At 30.4% G+C, this 23,140-nt stretch overlaps 1 protein-coding gene across 1 annotated transcript in view; it reads right to left on the reverse strand.

Moving 5' to 3' along the window:
- Window positions 1–1,223: 1,223 nt before the first annotated feature.
- Window positions 1,224–23,140, reverse strand: part of LOC126837146 (pseudouridylate synthase RPUSD2-like) — a 176,438-nt gene continuing 154,521 nt past the window's right edge. Inside the window, exons 4-12 of the mRNA XM_050570974.1 lie at window positions 16,259–16,346; window positions 15,885–16,006; window positions 15,694–15,794; window positions 12,447–12,534; window positions 12,077–12,297; window positions 11,316–11,512; window positions 10,942–11,217; window positions 7,061–7,332; window positions 1,224–3,105 (exon numbers count right to left, since the gene is read on the reverse strand). Coding sequence (XP_050426931.1) covers window positions 3,025–3,105; window positions 7,061–7,332; window positions 10,942–11,217; window positions 11,316–11,512; window positions 12,077–12,297; window positions 12,447–12,534; window positions 15,694–15,794; window positions 15,885–16,006; window positions 16,259–16,346 — 1,446 coding nt within the window. The 3' untranslated portion in view covers window positions 1,224–3,024. The remainder of the gene's footprint in view (window positions 3,106–7,060; window positions 7,333–10,941; window positions 11,218–11,315; window positions 11,513–12,076; window positions 12,298–12,446; window positions 12,535–15,693; window positions 15,795–15,884; window positions 16,007–16,258; window positions 16,347–23,140) is intronic.

Consider the following 23,140-nt stretch of genomic DNA (forward strand, 5'->3'; position numbering starts at 1 on the left):
GGGTAATGTTTAAATAAAAACTGAAATATTTGTTTAACACAAATGGAAATTACTCAGATTAAAAAGTTGTTATTAAATAATAGTTGGAATAATTAAATCACTTGTATTTCTATTTAAAAAAAATACTTAAAATAACAAATTAGTTAAATAAAAATGTATTAAAATTAAGTTTCAAACAACTCATTAAATAATTATTTGCTATTTAAATAAAAAATGTCCAAGTTTTGTTTTATTTTGGGATTAGTACCCCTCTACGATGGGATTCATTTTTTTAGAGTTCTTTTTTAAATTGGAATTTTTCTTGGAACGAATTTCCCGGGATTCCAGAAAGATGTTTTTTGTGTCCTTTAAACTGTCACTGATTAGTGTCAGAGGTGGCGTCCATGCGAGTTAGGCTTTACTCGAGTAAACATTTTTATTTTTATTTCACCTCATTAGCAAGAAAACCTAGTTAATCACTTTAGTGCAATTAGACAGGCGCTGCTAAGGCAACATTTTAATCACAACATACACCTGCCAGTAAAATAATTAAAGTCTGTTCGATTAAACGCCCACAGAAAAGTCAACTAAATAAATTTGCTCTACGCTGCAAAAGTTTAAATTATTCAACGATGCTTTTCGACCTGATATTTAGAAACATAGTATTTTGTAAGAATCCAAACCTTCGCGCAATACAAGCTTGTCTGACAGAAGATTAATACAGAAATATTCAGACATTTTTACTTAGGTTAGTAGTCATTAGAGACATCAGTTATATATGACTGCAAGATGAGTATAACAAGAAGTTTACCTACGTAAATACTCAACTAAGAAAGTTCTATGATAATGTAAAACAGTTGCGTAGGTGGATTAACTGCTTAAGATGAAAAAGTTATGTTAAATGCATAATTCACATAGTTGAGTAATATTGTGATCTTCATTTCCTAGTTTAGTCACGCGTTAATAATTAACATGGGTTTGATTATGAACTTCTGCCAACTCAGAAAGGTCATGAAGTTGTCTAAACAACTATCAACACATATTGCAAATCCTTTAAAAGGGATTCAAATATTAATATACAAGCCCTAGAATTCGTTATGTGAAATAATTATTATTATATATAAAACACATTTTTATACATTTTATCGATAATCTTTATTTTAATATATTTTTAAATAATACAATTAATCAGTATATTATGTTTTGTTTATACTATTAAGCGCGTTTAACAAACGTATATAATATTATAATATGACTACTGTTGTAGAATAATACCAATAATTATGATAATAATATATTATGACTTATTGGAAAGTACATAGACAAAAAAACAAAAAAATATTCTAAATTATTCTATTAATAACATCTAAGAAAATCGTGTAAAACACACTTGAAAATCAAATTATACCTACTGCGCTCACCTGCTAAAATTGGCGATTAACTTCTAATAATAATATAGTGTTTTTATTTTTATACGATTAATTATATATTATTATAACAACTGTAAAAATCTCTAAACTATGGAAATGACTAAGAAAAACTAAAAACCTATACATACCCAAGTAAATACTCTTAAAATCAAATATTTTATGGTAGATTTCGGTCTACTAGTCAACTACAATAAAACGTCATCTATAAATACTAAAACAAAAGATTCACACAGCCCTTCGAGTAGAATACACTCGGGGTAAGCTCTAAAAAACGATGTACTCTAAGAGTATAATAATTACACATAAATAATATAATATAATGTATACTATAAATTATAATAATCTTTAAGTCATACAAAACAATATCTAGAAACAAGCTATACAAGGCGAGGATCACTTTAAATAAAATCTATTATAAAGATCTATGACAATATTTAAACTACCGTCGACAACAGTACAGTATAATATAAGTTTTAAAAATTGTATCGAATAAAAATCAAGGGAAAAAAATGAACACTGCAAAAAGTGCTGAACACCGTCAAATACAATAATTATAATCAATTACTTATACGCTATTCATAATACATATTTTCTACGTTCTAATAATATATATATTTATAGTTTAATAGGCAAGTTAATGTAGAACGCTAGTAATTATAGTGTAAAATATTTATCATTAACGGTTGGTACACCTGAAATAAGTGATAGTGAAACGCGCAGAACAAAATGTTATATAATATAATAGGTATGATATTGATATTTTTATTATAATTTTTTTGATAAAAAATATCATTTTCAACTCTGAAAAGTCGGAAAATATGCGAAACACACTTTAAAAAAAAACATTGTCGAATAGCGGATTTTTTAAAAATAGAACCGGGTGATCGCGGTTAAGGTCAATCATAAGGGACTTTGTGTTAGCTGATAAGTAAGAATAATATCTAAAAATTACATACATGTTAAATATGTTTATGATACCATTATTATTCCTAGTAGCTTTTCTCTGTCGAGATGACTTTTGTTTTTTATGACTTCAAGTTTTTTTTATCACAATTGAAAAAAACATTGAGCACTCATTACAAAAATCCGTCGAGTGATCACAAATCGATTGTACCGGCCAATCCGTTCAAAACGCTACCGTAACGTATCGGTAAGTGTAATATAATGTTTAATTGTTAGGAGGTTAAGATTTTATATCTTACCCAATAATAATCTACAATAATGATTAACTATGTTGGGCCTCATATTGCCAACTAATGTACATGGTTCCTTATTTGGCTTGTTGGCCGCGTACAATAAAAGCCAACAAAATATGTGCAAAAATCTTAACCAAGAACGATTCCTAACCGTGCTCAGAGTACACTAAGTATACCTAGTCTATACATGCATTGAGTGACTTAATTAATATTTCATTACAATAATAAATATTTAAAAATGTATAGTAAAAAAAAAAAAAAAACAAAAACGCTGAACACTATGTTGTCTATGTATTTATTTATGCAATTAAATATAATAAATATATTACTAGGTGGCGTTTTGAACGGATTTCGCGGAGTAATATAGTTTTGATAAAAATAATAATAAGAAATATGTTTGAAATTTCGCAGCTATGTTTTTAAAATCGGTGATCTTCAGGTTCCTTCCAGTCGACATTGGCCCATACCGGAAGTTCCGTCTCGTAACTCCAACCAGGTCCCTTTAAAAAAACATTAATAATAGTAATTATGCTTGAATTAAATAGAACAAAGCACAAATGCGTTTAGTAACGCTAATAGTTATGCTGGTCTCATTTGAAAAAATTTTGATTTTTTTAAACATTTTTAAACTTAAAAAAAAATGTTAAACACACAGTCTAAAGTGCCTTAAAGTTGTATCAAACTTAGATTCTAAGCAGAACCTATTCGAATTGAGATATTAGTAGACTATCTGGAACAAAACTATATAAATCATTGATCTATGAAAGAGCTAAGAGGAATATAATTATTAATTTCAACGGTGTTAATTTAAGTTGTTTGTTCCAATATTTTTTTTTAATATACATATTATTTTTAAAAGGAAAATCAAAATTTGTATTGGAGATAATTAAAATGAAATTACGTATATAATTTATTTTCCATTTACAAATTAATGTGATTAACTTACCCAATGAAGCTATGCTCGTGAAGGGATAAATGAGATACATTTTCTTAACGAAAATCTAAAGGCTTAATTAGTATATATTAATGTTTATTTATTCCTACGCGTATTTTGAAACTCATTTTGCAAAATTATTTACAATTAGTTTAATATTCAATGTAAGATCGTTCTCTTGTTAAATAATAAATAGCCATGTTTCATGTTTAAGATTGACATTAATCAAATAAAAAGTCTTAGTTTGAGTTATATTTTGTAATATCTGAACTGTAAAACAATTATTCATTAATTTATATTTACTAATAAGTACACATACTATTTAAATGTATAAATAATTCAAGTACAATCTGACGAAAATTAGGTTTTGAATTAATTAACAAAATAATGTACAACCTACACGGTTTTCGTTAATAACATTCAGTTGGGTACGAACATCTCATTAATTCTGTTTGAATTATCGTTTATTCAACAAAACTAAAATAACTACATCACTAAATGTTTGTGTTAACAACGTAGGCGTTCCCAGTAGGTGCTCGCAGTTTAAGTACAGTTGTTTACTATAAACGCGAATTCGAAAAATTTAATCTTCGGTAAATGTTTGCGCTGACCTTTTCCGGTCTCGCTAAAATCGTTCCCAAGACAAAAATCAATGATCCGGAAAAATAAAGGGTCTCGCAAGAATAAACCGCTCGTGCAAGTTCGACGGTAATTATTATTAAGTTTTACCGATAATATTTTTCGGTATGTAAGTAGCTATTTAAATTTGGCAGGATATCTTACTTTTGTTTGATTTTTTTTTTAAGTATGATCTTGGCGCAAGCTAACTACCAATAATTCGGAATAACTCCAGACCGTTTATTGAGAAAGATTAAAATAAACCTTTTCCGCTCGTGTAATCACATTGTGTAAATAACTTTATAATGATTTAAGTAAAACATTGCAGCTTAGCCGACGCTCATTGTCTTTGCCACGGACATAATCTATAGGTCAACCCACAAAAGTTTCAACGGACAAAAACACAAGTATAATTAAAAAATAATGTGCTTCTCGAAAAACCTAGGCACTTGCATATTATGAGCTTCTTATATTGATCCCTATCTAAGCTTTAATCGGATTAAAGAAAAAAAAAACAATTTGAGAAATTATTTTTAATATATTTTTTGTTAATATTATAATTATAAAATATAGTTTATACTGTTTTTTCGGTTTTATTTTTAGAAAATTGTATAAATACTTTTATAATTTTCCTAAAAACATACTTTTTCTACAGCTAATTTTTTTAACCCTAGTCTAACATAACAATAATTACAAAACAATGTTTTGATTCTATTTTATATTATGTGTGAAAAAAGTTGACTAAATATTTTTTTATATATATATATATAGGTATTTTGTTTTTTGTTAGTAATATGTTTTTGCATTTACACTAATTGTTAAAATTTTTTTAAATTAGGTTTTCAAAATTATCAATTACAATAAAAGTTCTAAAATTACTGTTCTTATACAGAATCTTTTAAAAATAATAGTTCTGTCATACAGAACCTTTTATGCTAATAATTAGTTAGTAAAAATGTTAAAAAAATCTGTGTTTATTACTTTGTGTAACTGAAGAATTAAGTAAGTTCTTTAATTTGATCACTGTATTAAGTCGTTGAAGCGAATTATTTTCAAAACTCACATTAAAATTGTATCTGCGATTTAATTACTTGTCTTATTATTGTAAAATTTGCATTTTTTTTTATTATTGTACCAGAATATTTGGCGTTCACTTAAAATTGAAACTAATCGTTCGAATTAAATCTAAATTCAGCTTACTATGCCCGATGTGCCTCGTTTAGTTTACTCCAAAATTTCCGATGAGGAACATTTTCCTGTGTGAAATTTATTGTTATGCAATGCACTGTTGTCTCGTGTGTGGGGGTCGGGACCGTTTAGACAAAGTCAACACATGGTTAGGTTGTGATGGAACGGTATACAAGGGCGAAAACCGCACTGTATAGCTATGTACATGGTAATATATTAATAACCTATACCAGATTTGTATCGAGTCACGTCGAAAGTCTTCCAGGCGAAATCCTAAGAGCCGACGACGCGCTTCGACGGCCATTTTGCCAATTTCCTTCGAGCAAATCTCCAACGAGCGCGCACATAATATACTATGATATGAAGGAAAGCGCAAAGTTCCAGAGGTACCTCAATAATAATGATAATAGTTAATTGATTTTGATTTTTTTCGGATTTTCTCAGGTTACTTTATGCTGGTTAAGGAACTATCTTGAAAAATGCATTAAAAAAATTACTAAAGTTAACATATCAAATGTAAAATTCACTATTTCGGAATTAGTTATCATCTTTGATACACCTAATTAGGAAAATTCAATAAAGTTTTCAAACGTTTGTAGAGTAAAAAAAAAAATGAAAAAACTGAATACAAGTCGGAGAGGGTTATATACCTATTGTTCAATTACTTATCGAAAGTAAAATTAAGAAATAATATTTGGAAACACTCGATTAAGCGGAAACCGAAAAAGTATTAAAAAACTATTTGGCAGAGCACTTTGTTCTCTTGCAATCAAATGTATCAATTAGTGAAATTATAGTGCGCGAATATTGCACTTGACTATCAGCAAAACGACGTATGAACTTGGATAATAACCGCAAGGGACGTCTTGAAGGTAATAGACTTTGACGGGCGTCGGTAGGTTGATTGCCCCGGGGAAAGGCGACGAGACGATGAAGTTTGGAAAACAAGGCAGTACTCAAAGTTATTATGTTGCCCAAGTACAATGCACTTGAGAACGATCAAAATATGTCGAGGTGTCGTTGTCGGTTAAGCGAATTGACTTATTGGCGTTACCGAACGTTGAAAAATAATGAAAGCCAAACAACAACGTCCCTAAGCCTTGTCAGAAAAGTTGTTTTGATTCGAATGTCATGCAAACAAGAAAAATGTTCAGTGAACTTCGGTAAGTTGATCGTGTTGTTCAAAATGTATTCTCACTACTAGAGAATTGGAGATTTTTTTTTTACAGATAAGCGGATTGAAATACACGATGGGATCTCAATGGTTACATGTATCCTTGTGAAACACATTTTTTTTTGTCACACAACGTATGTGAAAATAAATCAGCGAGAAAGTTAACCTGATAAAAAACAAACGCTGTGCATTTTGTGAGTTTTAAATATTTTCCACCTTTCAAACTCTTTATTTTAAACTCATAAGACACCATATCCGTCTCGCGTTTACTCTGTGAGTTGTTGAAATCAAAATAGGAAGAAATTTGTGTCTGACATCTTTACAATATACTGATGTATTTTGTACCTATTGTTTGGCTGATTACCTTATTAGATTACTTAATTCGGTGTGAACACTGTTTTGAGTCAGTTTGGGTCACGACTATTTCAACTTTTTTTTGGTGAATTTTGGTTTATTGTAAAGTATCGCATAATGTAAAAACTCAACTTTTATTCACGAGGAAATTTCAAATTCCACCAAAAAAAAAAAATAAGACACTTACGCTGTATTTCCAGGCGTGCAAGTACATGATTAAGTCTTTGGGTTTCGGGTCTCTGAACTTGACACGGCACTCGTAGCAATGAGGATCGTATGTGATTTTCTGTGCATCGTATTCCATGATGTGAGATCGGTCCTGTCCGGTCTGAGTGGAAGCGTTTAATGCCAAGTCCAACATGTGTGTCTGAGTATGGCTTCCGGTCGGCGGTGGTGTGGACTTGGAACCCAAAGATTGGGGAATCCACTCGGTTACTGTCTGTACACTCCTAGTTACACCTAAGACAATACAACATAAGTATGTCAATGAAAGGTGTGTATTTCTGTGTACTTACACATTAAAATTATATTGAAACCCTACAAGAATTATCTATAACCATGTTTTGATTTTTTTTTTCAAACATAATATAATATTTGATGCACTAAATAATTTTATTTAGAATAATTTATCGTCGAACAATTATTATTATATTGTCTAATTTTACCTAGGACCCTAAACTTTTGAACTGACATTTTTTATACTACTTGTACCGAATACTAAACATATACTATATATATGTGTATTTTAAATATTGTTGAAACGTTTTCAAGTAATTTAAAACTGTTATTAAAGGTTTAATATTTGTTATTAGCTATCTGTAGTTATAGTATAATTGCTCCTTGATGTATTATGTATTTGCGTATCTCGGTAATCACTTGATAATAATATATTATTATTATTAACAAGTATGCAAAATATATTACACATGTCCACTTGACGCAGTAGTCATTAAACACGAGTGCGCATCCCTCATTAAGACTAGAACTCGACAAGAGTGCTTGACATTTTTGTATAGGTATATATTTTATATCAAAATGTGTACGATTTCTGTGTTCGGGGAATTTGATTAGCCTTTACGTTTGTTTTTCATTAATAGTCGAGAGACCATAACAGATAATACCAACAATAAGTAACATAATATTTTAGTTTCGATGCGGAGTTTGTAAGGTATTGTTTTTACAATGATGTGTTATTTTTGTGGACCTACGATATATTCTAAACCATCGAACGAAATTTTATCATGTATCAAATCTATAATTTTAAGAAATCGTACTTAAAAGGTACTTTATTGGGCTAAAAATTAAAAAAAATCCACTCCTCCCTTTTTAAAATCTAGAAAAACACCATAAAAATGTAAATATTTTTCAACTTTGAGCTCTTTTTAGAGCTTTTTAACAATAGTCAAAATAGATCCAAATTTGCATGAAATATTCTTAAGACAAAGGACTAAAACTCTAAAATATTCTTTAAATATTCTGAAAGCTCCTTCAATGTTTTAGAAAAAATATATAAATCTTACTTGGGGGCGTGCTTGATTGGTTGCTGATATTTATTTAAAGCCTAAACGAGTTTAGAAGGATTTGAACATCCCTTACCCTCCCTCTCCCCTCTAGTTACGTCAACGTCTCCGAATAATCCTAACCATATCCTCCTTAGTACTCAAGATATATTTTAAAGTATGTTATACATTTTTAAATGCTTTTTTTGATTTTTGTATTTCTATCATCAACAAATTCGCATTGGAGTGTTTATTTGAAAGTTATTTTATTACTTTTAGTTATAATAAGTCCTGTAGGTTTGTGACTTGTCCCGCTCCATTAGCTCCATACCCACAATGTCCCGATCCCATTGTACTGGGTTTTTTTTTTTAAATCGAATCCATAAGGTATTTGGTCGGTTGAGTTGAATCGAAGAGAATAATATAAGAAGAGGACATGTAAAATGACTTATGAGTTTTCCCCTGTGGTTACAAGTTAAAACTAATAGGCTAGTGTCTTTCGGAGATTATATCAACCAAAACGAAAATCATTAATTTTATTTGGAAACAAGTCGAGAATTTTACCGTATTTTTGTACGAGTAATTACATGTTCGGTCGCACTCGGGACTTAGCGGCGTGCAACACTTAATTTATTGCCGAAGGAGAGGGAGAGAGAAATGTTCTTTGGGGATTTGTCAGTAACGGCATCGATTTGTTTATTCTATAAATAAACGTTAAGTTTATTTAAATAAATCCGCTAAATTATTAATTAAATGGATCAGAAAGAAATATTATTTTTAAAAAACAATAAAACTTGGCTGGACTAATAAATGAGTTTTTTCTAAACTTGTTAAAACTTTGAAAATTGTTTAACTGAGTAACAGTTCAAAGTTTTCAATAATTATTTTAGTTACAAATTAAATTAGTTAAAACCCAGTATTAATAAAGGCTATTAAAAGAAGAAAAAAAAAGAAAACCCAGTAAAGTTATAAAGTTAAAATTAACTTAACTTCAACTTAAGTTAATACCCAGCATTGCAATAACATTATAATAATGTTAGTTTAAAACTTGATTTATAAACTGTAAAGCTAGCGGAAATGTCATAGTGATAAAAAGTATATTTTATATGAAGTTTTCGTGGACACCTCTTAAGAAGCACGGTGGGAGTGATATCTATTCTTCCGGTTTCCACCCAAAGAAGCTCTTATAGACTTCAATGATGTAGTCCCAATTGTGAGTATGCTAGGTGGCTCATGGGACTATTAAGGTAAACTTCCCGGTGAGTATCAACCAATATTACTACGAATGTTAAGCATTTGGGTGTACTTAATTTTGTGTCTTATAGAATTACATAATCAGTGAGCCAGAGTAGGTAAATTGCCTATCGAACACGCCTTACCTACGCTTAACTGACGCGATACCCTTGTTAAACAGCCATAATAACAACATATATATCTTTTACTATTGTGCAAGGTTATACAATATGTATATTACATTGGCTGGGTCAGTATGTTTACTTAAAATTGTACAACATGGATTCATGTTGTATGAAAAAATATATACAAATTTAACCGTTAAAACTAATAATAGTTTGTTTAAATTATAAACATTGAAAATGCTTAAAAAAGTCACTTTTAAAATTAGTTTTTTTTTGTATACACGAAACAATTTAATCCGGTTGAACGAAGGCGAATTGCTTAAAAGATGAACAGTCTAGTACAGACTTTTGGGACATAAGTAATTTATCGCTTTGTTGTACTGTCAAACTAATATACCAAGAACGAGCGAGAACATTCATAGATCATCGAGGAATGTGTTGATACTATTATATTGTTGCAATCGTGTCTTGTTCTTTGCTGTTTTTGTGAGTATCTTGTTTTTTAACAAAACACAAATTTCGGTGTAGTTAATCACTTTAGTCTAAGATTAAAAAATGTAATTGGAAGTTGTTAAACCTAAAATGGTTTACAACGGTTGAAATAAGAAACAGCATTTTTTTTTTGTCATTAGAATATAACTGTTCGCCAAACACTTTTACGATGGCAACGTAAAGTTTAATTTTATACTCTTACTTTATACTCTAATCAGTAAAAACAGTGTCCATCCGATTCGCGCACAGCACTGTTTATATTCTAAACTCTAATCATTAAACCAGAATTAGATTTAATATGAGCGCCGAGCGGTGTAAATATTTTTAGGTTAATGCTTAAAATGTTATACATTTTATGTTGTATAATATTTTTTCAGTTGTTAAAAAAATAAGTTTAGAAATATTTAGATAAGTATTCGAATAGTTTAATTGTTTAGTTTCGAAACGTTTACTAGAAACCCGTAAGCGAGTACAAGTATTTCGTGGCCCTCGCATACCACAACACAATGGCACTCGGTTTGATACTAAAATACTCCTGACATACTATCAATACTAGTTACTCTCCTAGAAGATTTATCTGGTCTAGGAGGATTCGTTATGCACGTTAACGTACCAACCTATTCGTGTCAAATCTTCATTCTTTTCAGATGTTCAAAATGATGGACTAGAGATACTATAGTGTAAGGTGATATCGTTGTTACTGTAAAACTGTATGTTACCTGTACCCGGCGACAATTGATTGTCTTCGGTTTGGGTAGAGGTTGTGGTGCCGGTTGTAGCAGTAGTGGCGGCAGTAGTACAAGGATCGACGTTTTTCATCAACGGAAGCATGTTTAATTCCGAATCACCATCCATGCCCAGCCAATTTTCGGCGTTGTGGATGTTTATCAAGTCGTGGATCAGCTGTTCGTCAGACTTGCCTATAATTCCACCACGGCCTTTTTCCGGTCCAAACACGACGTGGTTGTACAGCGGATCGTTTTTCACGGGAAAGCCTGCATCCGAAATGTACTCAATGAGTTTTATTTAAATTATAGTTATTAAGAATAGTCATTGTTGTATAAAGATTACCGACTAGCCTACAGATACCTACCAAGATACTGGAGGTGTACCCTGATCTGATGCATGCGACCGGAGTGGGGGAAGCATAGCACCACGCTCATGTTGGTCTCCTTATTGTACCCAATCAGTTGGAATGTTGTTGAACAGCTCTTGCCATTTGTCGACACCTTGCACACACCGATTTTGTAGCTAACCACCTCGATCGGTTCATTACACTCGACGGTTTGCCTAAAGACAGTCCATCGTGTGTTAGAGTAATAAACTATCAATCATGAACCAAAAGACATATTTGTAAATAGCAGTGGGGGAGACTGGTAAATATTGTCTGGACTAGTTATAGAAAGTAATTGAAAAAGCTTATTGAACTATTCAACAGGTAAGGAATGATTATGTTTTGTGCGCTTAAACGTGATACCGATAATAGAAACTCAACGTACAGGGCATGCAGAAGAGAGGATGAATACGATTAGCATTAGTGCGTTAAACAGGAAGACTCCAAAGACTGTTAAAGATTTTTGTCGAGGACAGCTGGTGTAGGTAAAGAAGAAGATCTTGACTGTTTCAAGAGTAAATTAAAACGAACGAGTCTAAGAAACCAAAAAGGAGAAGACGTTTGAAAAAAAAATGGTTTTCAGTCAACCCAATCATCATCATCATCATCAGTTTCTAAAGGCAAGGCCTTGTCGTTGTAATCAAACTTCTCTATTTCGGTTACACAATTAGAATCAACCCAATGAGCATGACGTATATTAGGCTGTCGTGATTCGTGACAACGAATTGAAGTATACTCACTCCGGGAATTTGCCTTCAACTCGGCACACGTACTGTTTGTTGACTTGACGGTTGCGGATCTGCGACTCCATGATCCGGGCGTAGCGGGGAGTCCTGCCAAACATCAACAGACCGCTGGTCAATCTGTCCAAACGGTGGATGGTTCTCAAGTTTTTCAAATTATGCTCTTTGGCCAACACAAACACCACCGTGTTGTGACGGTATCTGCCGCAAGGGTGTACCTGGACAAAATACAAACAATGATCATATCGTGTCACAATGCTATTTTGTGTCCGATCGCTATCTCGAGTTTTTTATGTACATAATAGAGTGTGTGTTCAAGTAAAGTTAAGTCAACGCATCGGCTTTGGGTGTGCACGTTGACACTTACCGGAATGCTCGCAGGTTTGTTGACCACTACGATGTCTTCGTCCATGTGCACGATAGTAATGGGTTCGTTAGTCACGGGCACTTCGTGTCTGTAACGCGTTGAAAACTAATAAATATCAAAGTTTGGCAGTTTTTTAAGCGGATACGGAGGTAACCCCGTAGTATTAGGCGTAAAACAAAGTAAACATAATTGCAAAATCAAAGTCACGTCCTATTCAGTTTCGTTCATTGACGGACACGTGAAAATCTTAACATTACCACTGCAGTAAATGTGTTTAAGTAATATTGAATAAGCACATCGAGTTATAAATACGATGTAAGTCTAGCTCTTAATGGACTGAACCAATGACTTAAGGATGTGTGTACAAGGAGATATTTAGGAACCAGACAATTAACTTATATTATGAGATAAACAATTATAGTCATATGAGCTTAGAGGTTCCCCAGATTCCCTCAAGCAGTTATTCCCTTCTCCCACGCCCACCATTAGTCTTGGATGTCCAAAACTTTATTTTAAACAGACTTACCTAGTCACCCGTTAAAAACTATTATGCAAATTGTCTCTATAAAAATAAATACAAAATAATACCGGTTAAGCCCAACTACAATATTAGAGTTTAGCGTTATTTCAACTGCATTTTATAAGTAGAATAATTTAAAAAAAGTAAAAGACCCGATACCTTAGCGCCCTACAAATAATTGTTATATTTTTAAAGAAAAAAATAGTTAACAAAAAAATTGAAACCCTCCGTATTTTTCCAATAAATAAATTTGTTATTGAAAAATTGCTGAAACTAATTGAAAAATTAATTGTGAACTTATAAATACACATATTACTGTAAATCTTAATAAATTAACTCTACAAATTAAAATAAAACAAAAATACTTTTGTTGAACAAATATTGTAACGTATCGTTATAAAGTTAACACATGGAGCTTTGGAATTTTAACGAAGAAAAGGTCGCTAAGTTATTTTATAACCGTATAATAGTATAGTAACTCCGCACGCCATAAAGTTTTAAATTACAATAAAATAACGCTTGTAAAAAAATGCTTCCGGTATAGGTACATTGCAGGCTTGTAATATAATATTGTTAATTACACAATAAACATTACTGAAGGTTTAAACGGCATGTATTATCGGTGTACTACGACGGCTAGTGTTTCGTTCGGATATAATTTATTTTTTAGAGCTAATTAAAACCGGCTTGGTTTGTATTAGGTTTTCCACACGCATGTGTAAATTATACACTTTATACATACCACTTTAAATTGAATTGGGTGTGAGGAATTTTTAAAAACAGTTCATAATAATTCAAAACAATTAAATTAAAGTCTGTGTTGAGCTCGGAAGTTTGCGTTTAAATAATCATTTAATAAATATTTTAAAACCATTGTTTATTATTTAACGTTGAAAATTATCATAATTCATTAAAGAATTTTAATTTATAATATACTAAAAAATATTATTTTTTTTTGACTTCTCAAATTCTAGATTAATTTCTATTGTGGATTGAGCAATAGTTGATAAGTCACTTTTTATCTACTTTTCGGTAATTACAAGTTAATTTAGACTAAAATTCCTAAGTTGTTTTGGTATTTCTATAAATATTATATACTTATTCTTTATGATACCAGCAGTTTAAATGTGAGCCAAAAAATTGATTATGAGGAAAAGGACCAAAAACAAATTTACAAAAAAACGATATTTTTCCATTCTTCCACGGCTTTAATTTCAGTATTAAACCCAATTTAAATTTTGTAATCGATTAAGATTAATGAGAGATTTTAAATTTAATATGTTTTTACATAGTTTACTTTTGTAATTATATTTTAAGTATATTTATAATGTTGTTGAAAACAATTAAGTTTTTATACATTGAATTTCAATATTTAATTGGCTGTTAAATCACAAAAAAAAATTGTGTTAAACTGTACAGTCAGAAAATAGTTAAAAAATAATCAAGAAGACTAAAAAAAACTAACGAGTGTTAACTTCTTTAAGTACATACTTATAACTTTATTGTTATTTGAATGGTCTTGAGAAAAAGTGTTGTTAGGGTGAAAGCAAGTTTTTAAAAAAAGGAGTTTTATTGTATTTACAAAAGTGTAGGAAAACACAAAAGCCATGACAGGTTTTTTTTTGTTGTAATTTTGAGTTCCAACGTGCCCATTAAGTTTTTTTTTGAGAATAAAACCTGACCATAAAATGGTATACACGCATTAACAATTAGAATAGGTGCTTGTTGTAATATTATATTAAAGTTAGCCTTTTTCTTTATATCCTAAATGGACCACAAATTTACTAGGTTCCTTTGGGTGTACTTAAAATTGTATACCTACCATGGTTCCATAAACATACTACACAAATCATTGTAGGTTTATATTTTTTAATTAACTACGGGAACTTACAATTAATTTTAGAACAATATAATTGCATAAATTACATACGATATACATAATATGGATAGTAATGTTATGGCCCTTACAACATTTTCTAAATAAAAATATTTCTTTGAGGTTAGTGGGGGAGGGGGGGGGGTGTAAATAATATTGTAATTGTAACATTCATTTAAAGTTTTTGAAAAAACCCATGTAGGAATGACATATTGTATATACCCCCGTGTATGATAAATGTGTGTAAATTCTTTGTTACTAACGCCCTGTAGAGTGTAAATTAGATAGTTGTAAAGCGGATAATTTTAAATTCTAAAATTTAGGGATTTTTAAAATTACTCGTTTAATAACTATCAAAATTAAGTCCATGTCACGGAATTTATTGCAAAATTCTCATACCACTTATGAAGTCACATTTTTTTTACCAAAACCTCACCAGTTATGGTAAATAACTGGGTAAAATGATATGGCATATGAGAATTTCAAGCAAACTTGATGGTGCTAATATTTTTCATGTTTTAATTAAATTAACTGTAGAATTAAAAAAAAACAAATTATTTTAAAAATATTTCAATCAAAATTAATAGAATTAAAAAAACCTTCCTGTCAAAATATGATTTAATGATTTTTTTTTTACAATAGCAAAAATACTATGACATTTATAAAGTATTGCCTGTTTTCGATGAAATATTGTTAAAAAGTATTTTTTTTAAATCGTATTTCTGTGTAGGTGGAAGAATAAGAACAAACACTAGTACAAAGTATATAGGTTCCGAAGATTGACAAGAGATCACTGGTCCGTGTAAGTATATTACCCGGTCTGCGGGATAACTTGACCTATAATTGCCCACCTGTGCACTACGTTGGCCAACAGATCGTTGTGTTTCAATTTGTAAGATGTGTCCACTTTCTCATAGTTGACGGTCAGCGATCCAGACTTTATGCAACGTTCCTAATTTTAAAAACAATAATACAAAAATAGTGAGATTCTATTTAACTTTTTTTTTTTATAATGGTATATAAAGTCAAGTATTTAACTTACATATTCTTCGGCGGGATGTGCACGGAATTCTCTAGCGAACACATCGAGTATGTTCTGGTTGACCCAACGACCTTTGGTGAACGTGGTGAACGTGAAGTAATACGGATATACTTTGCGCAGTCCTGAAAAAAGTAAATCACAAATTATAAGTAGACTTATATTGATTTAATTGACATTGGCGCAACCAGATTGGGGGAAGAGGAGACATAGATGAGTTAAAATCATTCTAAACTCCTTCAGGATCTCTAAAGTTATGTTTTTAATTTTTACCGAAATTCAGTGGGAGATTTAAGAGTTTTTTAACTGTCTAAATTTTCCCAGGTCCCCAGGTTTCTAGTTAGGCCATTGTTCAATGTTATTAACGCGACTCATACCGTTTTCAATGTAGTAAGAAGTCTCGTTGTATCTGTCGTCTGTGAATCCCGGGCGTTTAGCTTTCAACGCTTTTGTTTCCAATTTTGCCTGAAAAATCAAAAAAAATCCATAGTCAGCTTAAAATAAGATAAAAAAAATCATTAATCTTAATCGCTGTTAAACCGTTAAATGTCGTTCGTGTCGCCAGTAAAATATATAGCAAGAATGGATTAACAAACTATTATTATTGCTCTGAGAAATCTTTCAAACTAAAATGTGTAACCTGTTTAGAATATTTTGATAGATTAGATACAAAACGTACATATCGACTCGTCCATGCTTATTTAGTTGAAATAAGTTACAGTAACTCATCAAAATTGTATGCTTTCACTGTTTACTTACAAAATATCTTAATGGTTAATCTTAAAATAATCATTGTCTCGATCCAAATATAGTGTAGATGCATTTGTTTCCTAAAGTAGTATTGCTCAGTTCATTTCTTAAGCCATAAACACAATTCTCCCTTTGCTACTTTATACCAAGTTTTAACAAACTACCTACATTTTATAAGTGGTGTGGTCAGGGGTGTCTTATTAACAATATACAAATATAGTCCTTTATTAAAAAAAAATTAACGAATAAATAAAGATGAAGTAATATCTAGCAATTATCTAGTATTCAAATTATATACTTAATTTTTTCAACTATGTCATCTGTCAGTTTTTTTCTTTATATTAAAAGTTCTCCAAAAATGTTAACAGGTTGAATCTAATCCGGAAATAGTTATGACGCTTAGCGTTAGCGGAGAATAACAAGTAAAGTTCATTTATTCGATTTTTTTGTTATAGCATCATCATATTATATGCTTTCCTTTAGGAGATTCGCCGCGTGACGGATACATGTTTTAGAAAAAGGTTAGCTTAAGTACCAATGTATATAATATATCAAACCGAAATACGGAATAATAATAATAACATTTTATATTGTTCTTGGCACATCCGAAAATAAAAAGCGGAGTATTAAATTTCGGGTTTCGAACAAATATATAAAATAAGTAACTCGTTTTATTTGAATCAAGTGCGACATTTTATTGCGATCGGATATCGTTATTACGAGTACGGCTGTATCTATCAAAAATATCATATTGCACACGAAATGTGCGACAGATGGTAATAATATATTATAGATTTACAATAATATTAATATTAATCTAAAATATTTTACTATATATAGATAAATTGTATCGTTTTTATTTGTAATAATCGAATATACATGAATATAGTCATGTCCTTTGTTTATCGTTTAATTGTTTTTTTTAATAATTAACAAACTTTAAGTTATTAAAAAAAAAGATTTCCCCAGTTTTATTTTTTCAATTACACATTGTATAATGTTATATACTCACGAGTATGATACCTACCTCTTTTGGTATATGTACAAACCCAGTGATTCTTAAGGACGGATCCGTTTTATTCAATTACATTTTATGATAATTTTTTATCGTGATTGGAATGTTTCATAACATAATTAAAACGTTTTAAAATTATTTTTTTTAGTTTTTGTTTTGGAAAATTGTATACTTTAGATGCATATGTACTATATTATGGAAGCATTTAGAAATAGAAGTATGTAGAATGGATGCAAAAAGATGACAAGTAAATAAGTGTGGAGTGAAAGAGTGGTCGTCGCCACTTTTATTAGATAGACTAAAGGTTCCTAGAAGAGGAACACCATTTTATTACCATTTTATGGTAACCCATATAATTGAGTTCTGCAGCGCAGTTTTTAATTGCTCTTACAATATAATTTTTTGAACTTATAATTGTTGGTACATTCTAATAAAATAAAGGTACTCCATAACATTTTGCATGACAAGCCTTGATGCCTTAATATCGACATTTAGTTACTATTGTTTTAGTAATATTTTATCAGGTGGCAGGTCTTGAACGTCCCTCGTCTCGTCGATAGGAAAACAAAACCCACCTAGGACCTACATGGAGAGTAGGTATGAAAATATTTATAAATCATAACACCTTACGCTGTGCTCGTGGCATAAAACATGATAATATATTACTGAATACTAGCACACCTGAGGTACAACCGCCGCCATTACACTTCACCGCAGCAACTGATTTATATAGACACTCTTTGTGATTTACAACCGTCTTTGCCCGCATACCGAGGTACTTAAAAGCCCACGAGTAGCAACACCCAGCAACTTAAGATCGTTTTAAGTGTCGGTTACTAAAATGTAGAATTAGCTAAGATCCCTAACACGATTTAGTCCTTAGGACAACTGTCCATTTACCATAAATTGCATCCGACAACTTAAACACACATACAAAGCAACTACTTAAAAAATATCCCTTTTCTTTGCATGCGCGACTCTTGCTGAAAGTTTGACTCCTTTGAAGCTTCTCCTGTTAGGGTAAAATAACAAATCCTTGAGTATACAATCAGTCATTAATTTCGGTTTTACAAGCTCAGGGGTTTCATTCATTAACAGAACGAAATCTCTGTATAAACTAAACAGAAATTATTTATTTTATAAAACACGAGGCCGTTACAACGCTTACACTGAATAAATAACCAAGAAAACTTGGAACGAACAATAGGATGTTGTGTAGATTATCTATCAGGCAATACCACACAAGTAGAAACATAACTATAATTTGAGGTTATAATGGCACTTTAACATTGTAATACTAATAGTCAAGAAAATGGTTAAATAAACAAATGTTGATTGTTTATATTAACTTTATTTTTGGTCAATAATAGACAAAAAGTATCAATAAGTCCTAATCATATTGGACTTGCAACGATTATTAAAATTATCATTACATTTTATGATAAATATGTGTACACCATGTTGTAATAAGATGTGATATTATAAGCAAGTGTATTTTATTTAAGGATGTATCAAGAAATTGTATCTCGAAAATATTGATGATTAATTTGTATGTAAGTATTGTGTTTTTTCTTAAATTGCCGTGTCGTTTTGAAATTATGTTGTTTTTAATTTATCAAACTTAGGCTTTTGAGTATAGCCATTTAAAAAAGTCACACAGCTTTGAACAATATCAACACAATAATATGTTGATTGATGGTCTTAGTGCGGGTTGTATGCGATTTTATGATACAGAAACAATATCTCTATGGTTTGTATTACAAGAGCGTTCAGATTTCCGTCCGAGTGGACCGTTATAAATTATTATGATGACTTGTCAGAATGAAACATCAGCTATACGTTGTGTCGAATGTATTCTGAATAAGCTACGTAGTTGCGTGGGTTAGTTTTTAGTGCATTAATTCCAAAAGAGCAAAAGATATTTTGGAGTTAAAGCCCACGCGTTTATCCAATATTTTTATTAGAAATGTTCGTCATCGCTTACCGGACAGTCGATTTCCTAATATTAGGTTAGATTGGAAATAGTCGAAGAATAAAATTTCCAGATTTCGAGGAATATATTTTATACGGCGCGGCACTTTTTCGTTCAAATAGTTTATGTACGAGTAGGAGTAGCTTTCTCGTTGATAAGTAAGGTACATAATATCGTCGAACGTCGTTGGAAAACTGCACATTATGAAAAATGCGGTACGTTCTTAAAGATGCCATTAAAACTTGTTGATCGTTTCGTCATTGAGAGGGTAAACGATGTGACCTAGTTAAGCTAATAAAACGTTTATTTTCAGGACACATAAGCCTGCGATGGCAGTGCACACTTGTGTGACATAACCCTACAAATACTCTGTACAATTTGGGTATTGTAAGTCTCGACAGGGTACGTTGGACATTTTACTTTCTGGCCACAGGTAAGGTGTGACCACAATATGTTAAACGTATTCTATCCTACCATCCTATCCATTCGACCCACTGCCCGGTAGTACCCTTAGGCTAGACACAGCTAATTATTAATTATATATTTTCGTCTCGGCACACTATATGGAGTACTTAATTATTTTTCGGGTATATTTTCTAAAAAGGTATTATAACAATTAAAAAGTAAAAGCCAGTTGTCATACATATATTACATATTTTTAAAGATATTATACATTTCTGCTCTCTTACCCGTACAGCGAATATTTTATTTTAAAAATATTGTAAAATTCATCGAAAAACCATGGTTTTGTAGGAAATAAAACGATATGCAAGTTCAAATATTAAAAACTTCATAATTATACGTGATTTATTTTGAAAAAATTAAAACGATATTTTGGAGTCTACTTTAAAGCCTGAAATTTTAATAATAAATACCATACAATTGTTAATAATTGTTTTTTGTTTTAATCAGGGTAATATTTAAAAATGTTTTTATGTAAATAGAAATTCAAATAAGTATTTATAATAAATAAAAAGTATTTAATAAAAATGTGTAAAAATGAAAACTTCAATAATAAACTGATTATTATTTAATTTGTTTGTACATAAAACAAATGAATAAGAATTTGTTTTATGTACAAACAAATACCCAAACAACAATTTAAATTATATATTTTATTTAGATGAATTTAAATAATTAACATACAATACTTGTACTTTAAATAGATTTAAATTTTAAATATTTGTTTTTTTTTTAAATATGGAAATGATAATTACAATTTAAAACTATTTAAATAACAGGGTATTTTAAAAAGTTAAATAAAAAAGTATTTGAAATTACTCATAATTTCTAAGTAATTATTTGTTCTGTCAAGCTACCTCGTAATTAGTTTAATTATAATTTCTTTGTTAAAAGTTAACTCAAATTATTTAATATTATTTTCCAAACCAATACTATAATGAAAAAAGAAACGGATATAGTAGTTTATACATTTTAAAATGACAATAAATTATACCGTCGACTGAGTGCAGATAACGATTATTCAGGCTATACCGGTATTTGATGTCTTACTGGCATTATAGTAGGTTAAATGACTTGGTAATACAATAGTTTGCTCATAATAAGAATAATTAGTTGATTACCGAGTTTGTTGATAATAATTAGTTACGGAGATCCTAAAGGAAAAGTTTGAATGGCATCATTTAGTAGTCATTGTTAGTTTTGTTCATTGTCATTGGCAGCTATTCGTATTTGTCTTGATTGTGGATCTTAAGCGTGAAAAAGTTTGATTTAAATAAAAAAAACCCCTATTGATATCATGGATTGCGATCCGAGTCTATTTATATCACTGGATGGAAATTCTGGGGATTACTTTTCAAAATTATAGGGTCGTTTACTACATTGATGCACTCCAGGGAAATGAGCTTTAAGTATATTATAAAAATACATTTTTGATCTCCGGACCGGCGATATAGTAAGGCTTGAGTGAAAAGTAATATCAAAGTTGGTTAAATTAAGTAAGTGGTATCGGTTTAAGTCTGTTGAACTTTTTAAAAATACAGCCATATTACTATATAATGCTAATATAATTTATATAGAACGTCAAAAACTTGTCCCAAAACTATTAAGAGATCCAATATACTACAATGGATTAAATATTATAACTTTATAATACATTTCGGATATTTCATATCTAAACTTGTTTAATAAAGAGATAATAGAAATGTTAAATCCGTAAACGTTTTGGGGGAGAGCGGTTTTACGCGTTACTCGACTCAAAGTAATTGTGAAGTTTGAAAGTTTTCCGTAGGTATACCGTTCCGACTTGATGATCTACTCAGTTTGGTGCAGAGAGAGGGGGAGCAAAAAACTTTCCGTACTTAAAATTCTGGAAAAAACCTAATAATATTTTGCAACGGTTCTCGGTAAGCTGTACGAGGGGAGAGAAAACAGACAAAGAAACGGCAAAGCAATAGTTTTGAGGGAAAGGTAAAAAAAAAATGCACACAATATTATTATGGGACCAAGAGATTCAGCATTCCGTCGGCAATTTAAAATAATTATATTATAATAAATGAATACCGGTCATTACACTGGGATGTGGCGGTAAGAGAAAAGTTAAGTTTTTAATTGCTTTTCGACGGTAAAAAAAGGAGAGACGTTTAATTATACAAATAGAGAGAGAATAAAATGCGTTTTATAATGAATTTTTTTAAATTTCAAACCAAACGAGTTTTTAAGTGATAGCCACGTCACCATTGAAATGGAAAACTAAAACAAACGTACTGTTTCAGAGGACATTATTAAAGAAATTATAGAAAAAATCAGCAACAATGTGACCTGATACAGTATTTATATAATTATTAAACAAATATATTTACAGTTGATGCTCTGTTAGTGAATTTCTGGTTTAACATTTATTTTAATACTCTTACCTAATTGATGAATATAGTAAAATTGTTTTCAAATAATTTCAGCTATTACTTTAAAACGGGTTGAAGTATAAAATATTTAGCAAAACATAATCCTTTAATTTAGTAAAAAATATAACACAATTTTTTTTTTACCTGAAATAGGATTTTTTTTTAAACCACCAATATCCTCTTATGTATGAGTATAGGCGTACTCATACATAAATAAATGCACATATACATCTAAAATTTAGTAAATAAGTCGATATTTATTACGGGGTTTATAAGAAGTAATCAACATTTCACAAACATTTGAAATATAAATGAATATTTTGATGTTGATTTCATATGATCCATTATGAACATATTGTTATTATTATTTTATTTTTTTTGTATTGACCATTTTGTCGATTTATATTGTTTTGGTCGATTACTTTCTAAATATTAACCGACTACTTATGAGCAGTATTACATAGCGTTTTTTTGTTTTTTTTTGATACAAAAAAATGTTTAATAATAATACATGTATATCCATCGTTAGTTATAAAAACAGTTAGTTTTTATGTGTTTACAGTAATTGTTATTAAAACAGTTTACATTTTTTAACCTCGTTCCAATCTCCCCTCTAGTCTCCGATTTATCTTACTCAAGTATTTTCCATACTCCCTAA

This window comes from Adelges cooleyi, unplaced genomic scaffold, assembly GCF_023614345.1.
Source record: "Adelges cooleyi isolate 19-005CV unplaced genomic scaffold, UGA_ACOO_1.1 ACOO_flye_CR_arks_rails_tigmint_CR_PRNA_247, whole genome shotgun sequence".
In the NCBI taxonomy this organism is placed as follows: Eukaryota; Metazoa; Arthropoda; class Insecta; order Hemiptera; family Adelgidae; genus Adelges; species Adelges cooleyi.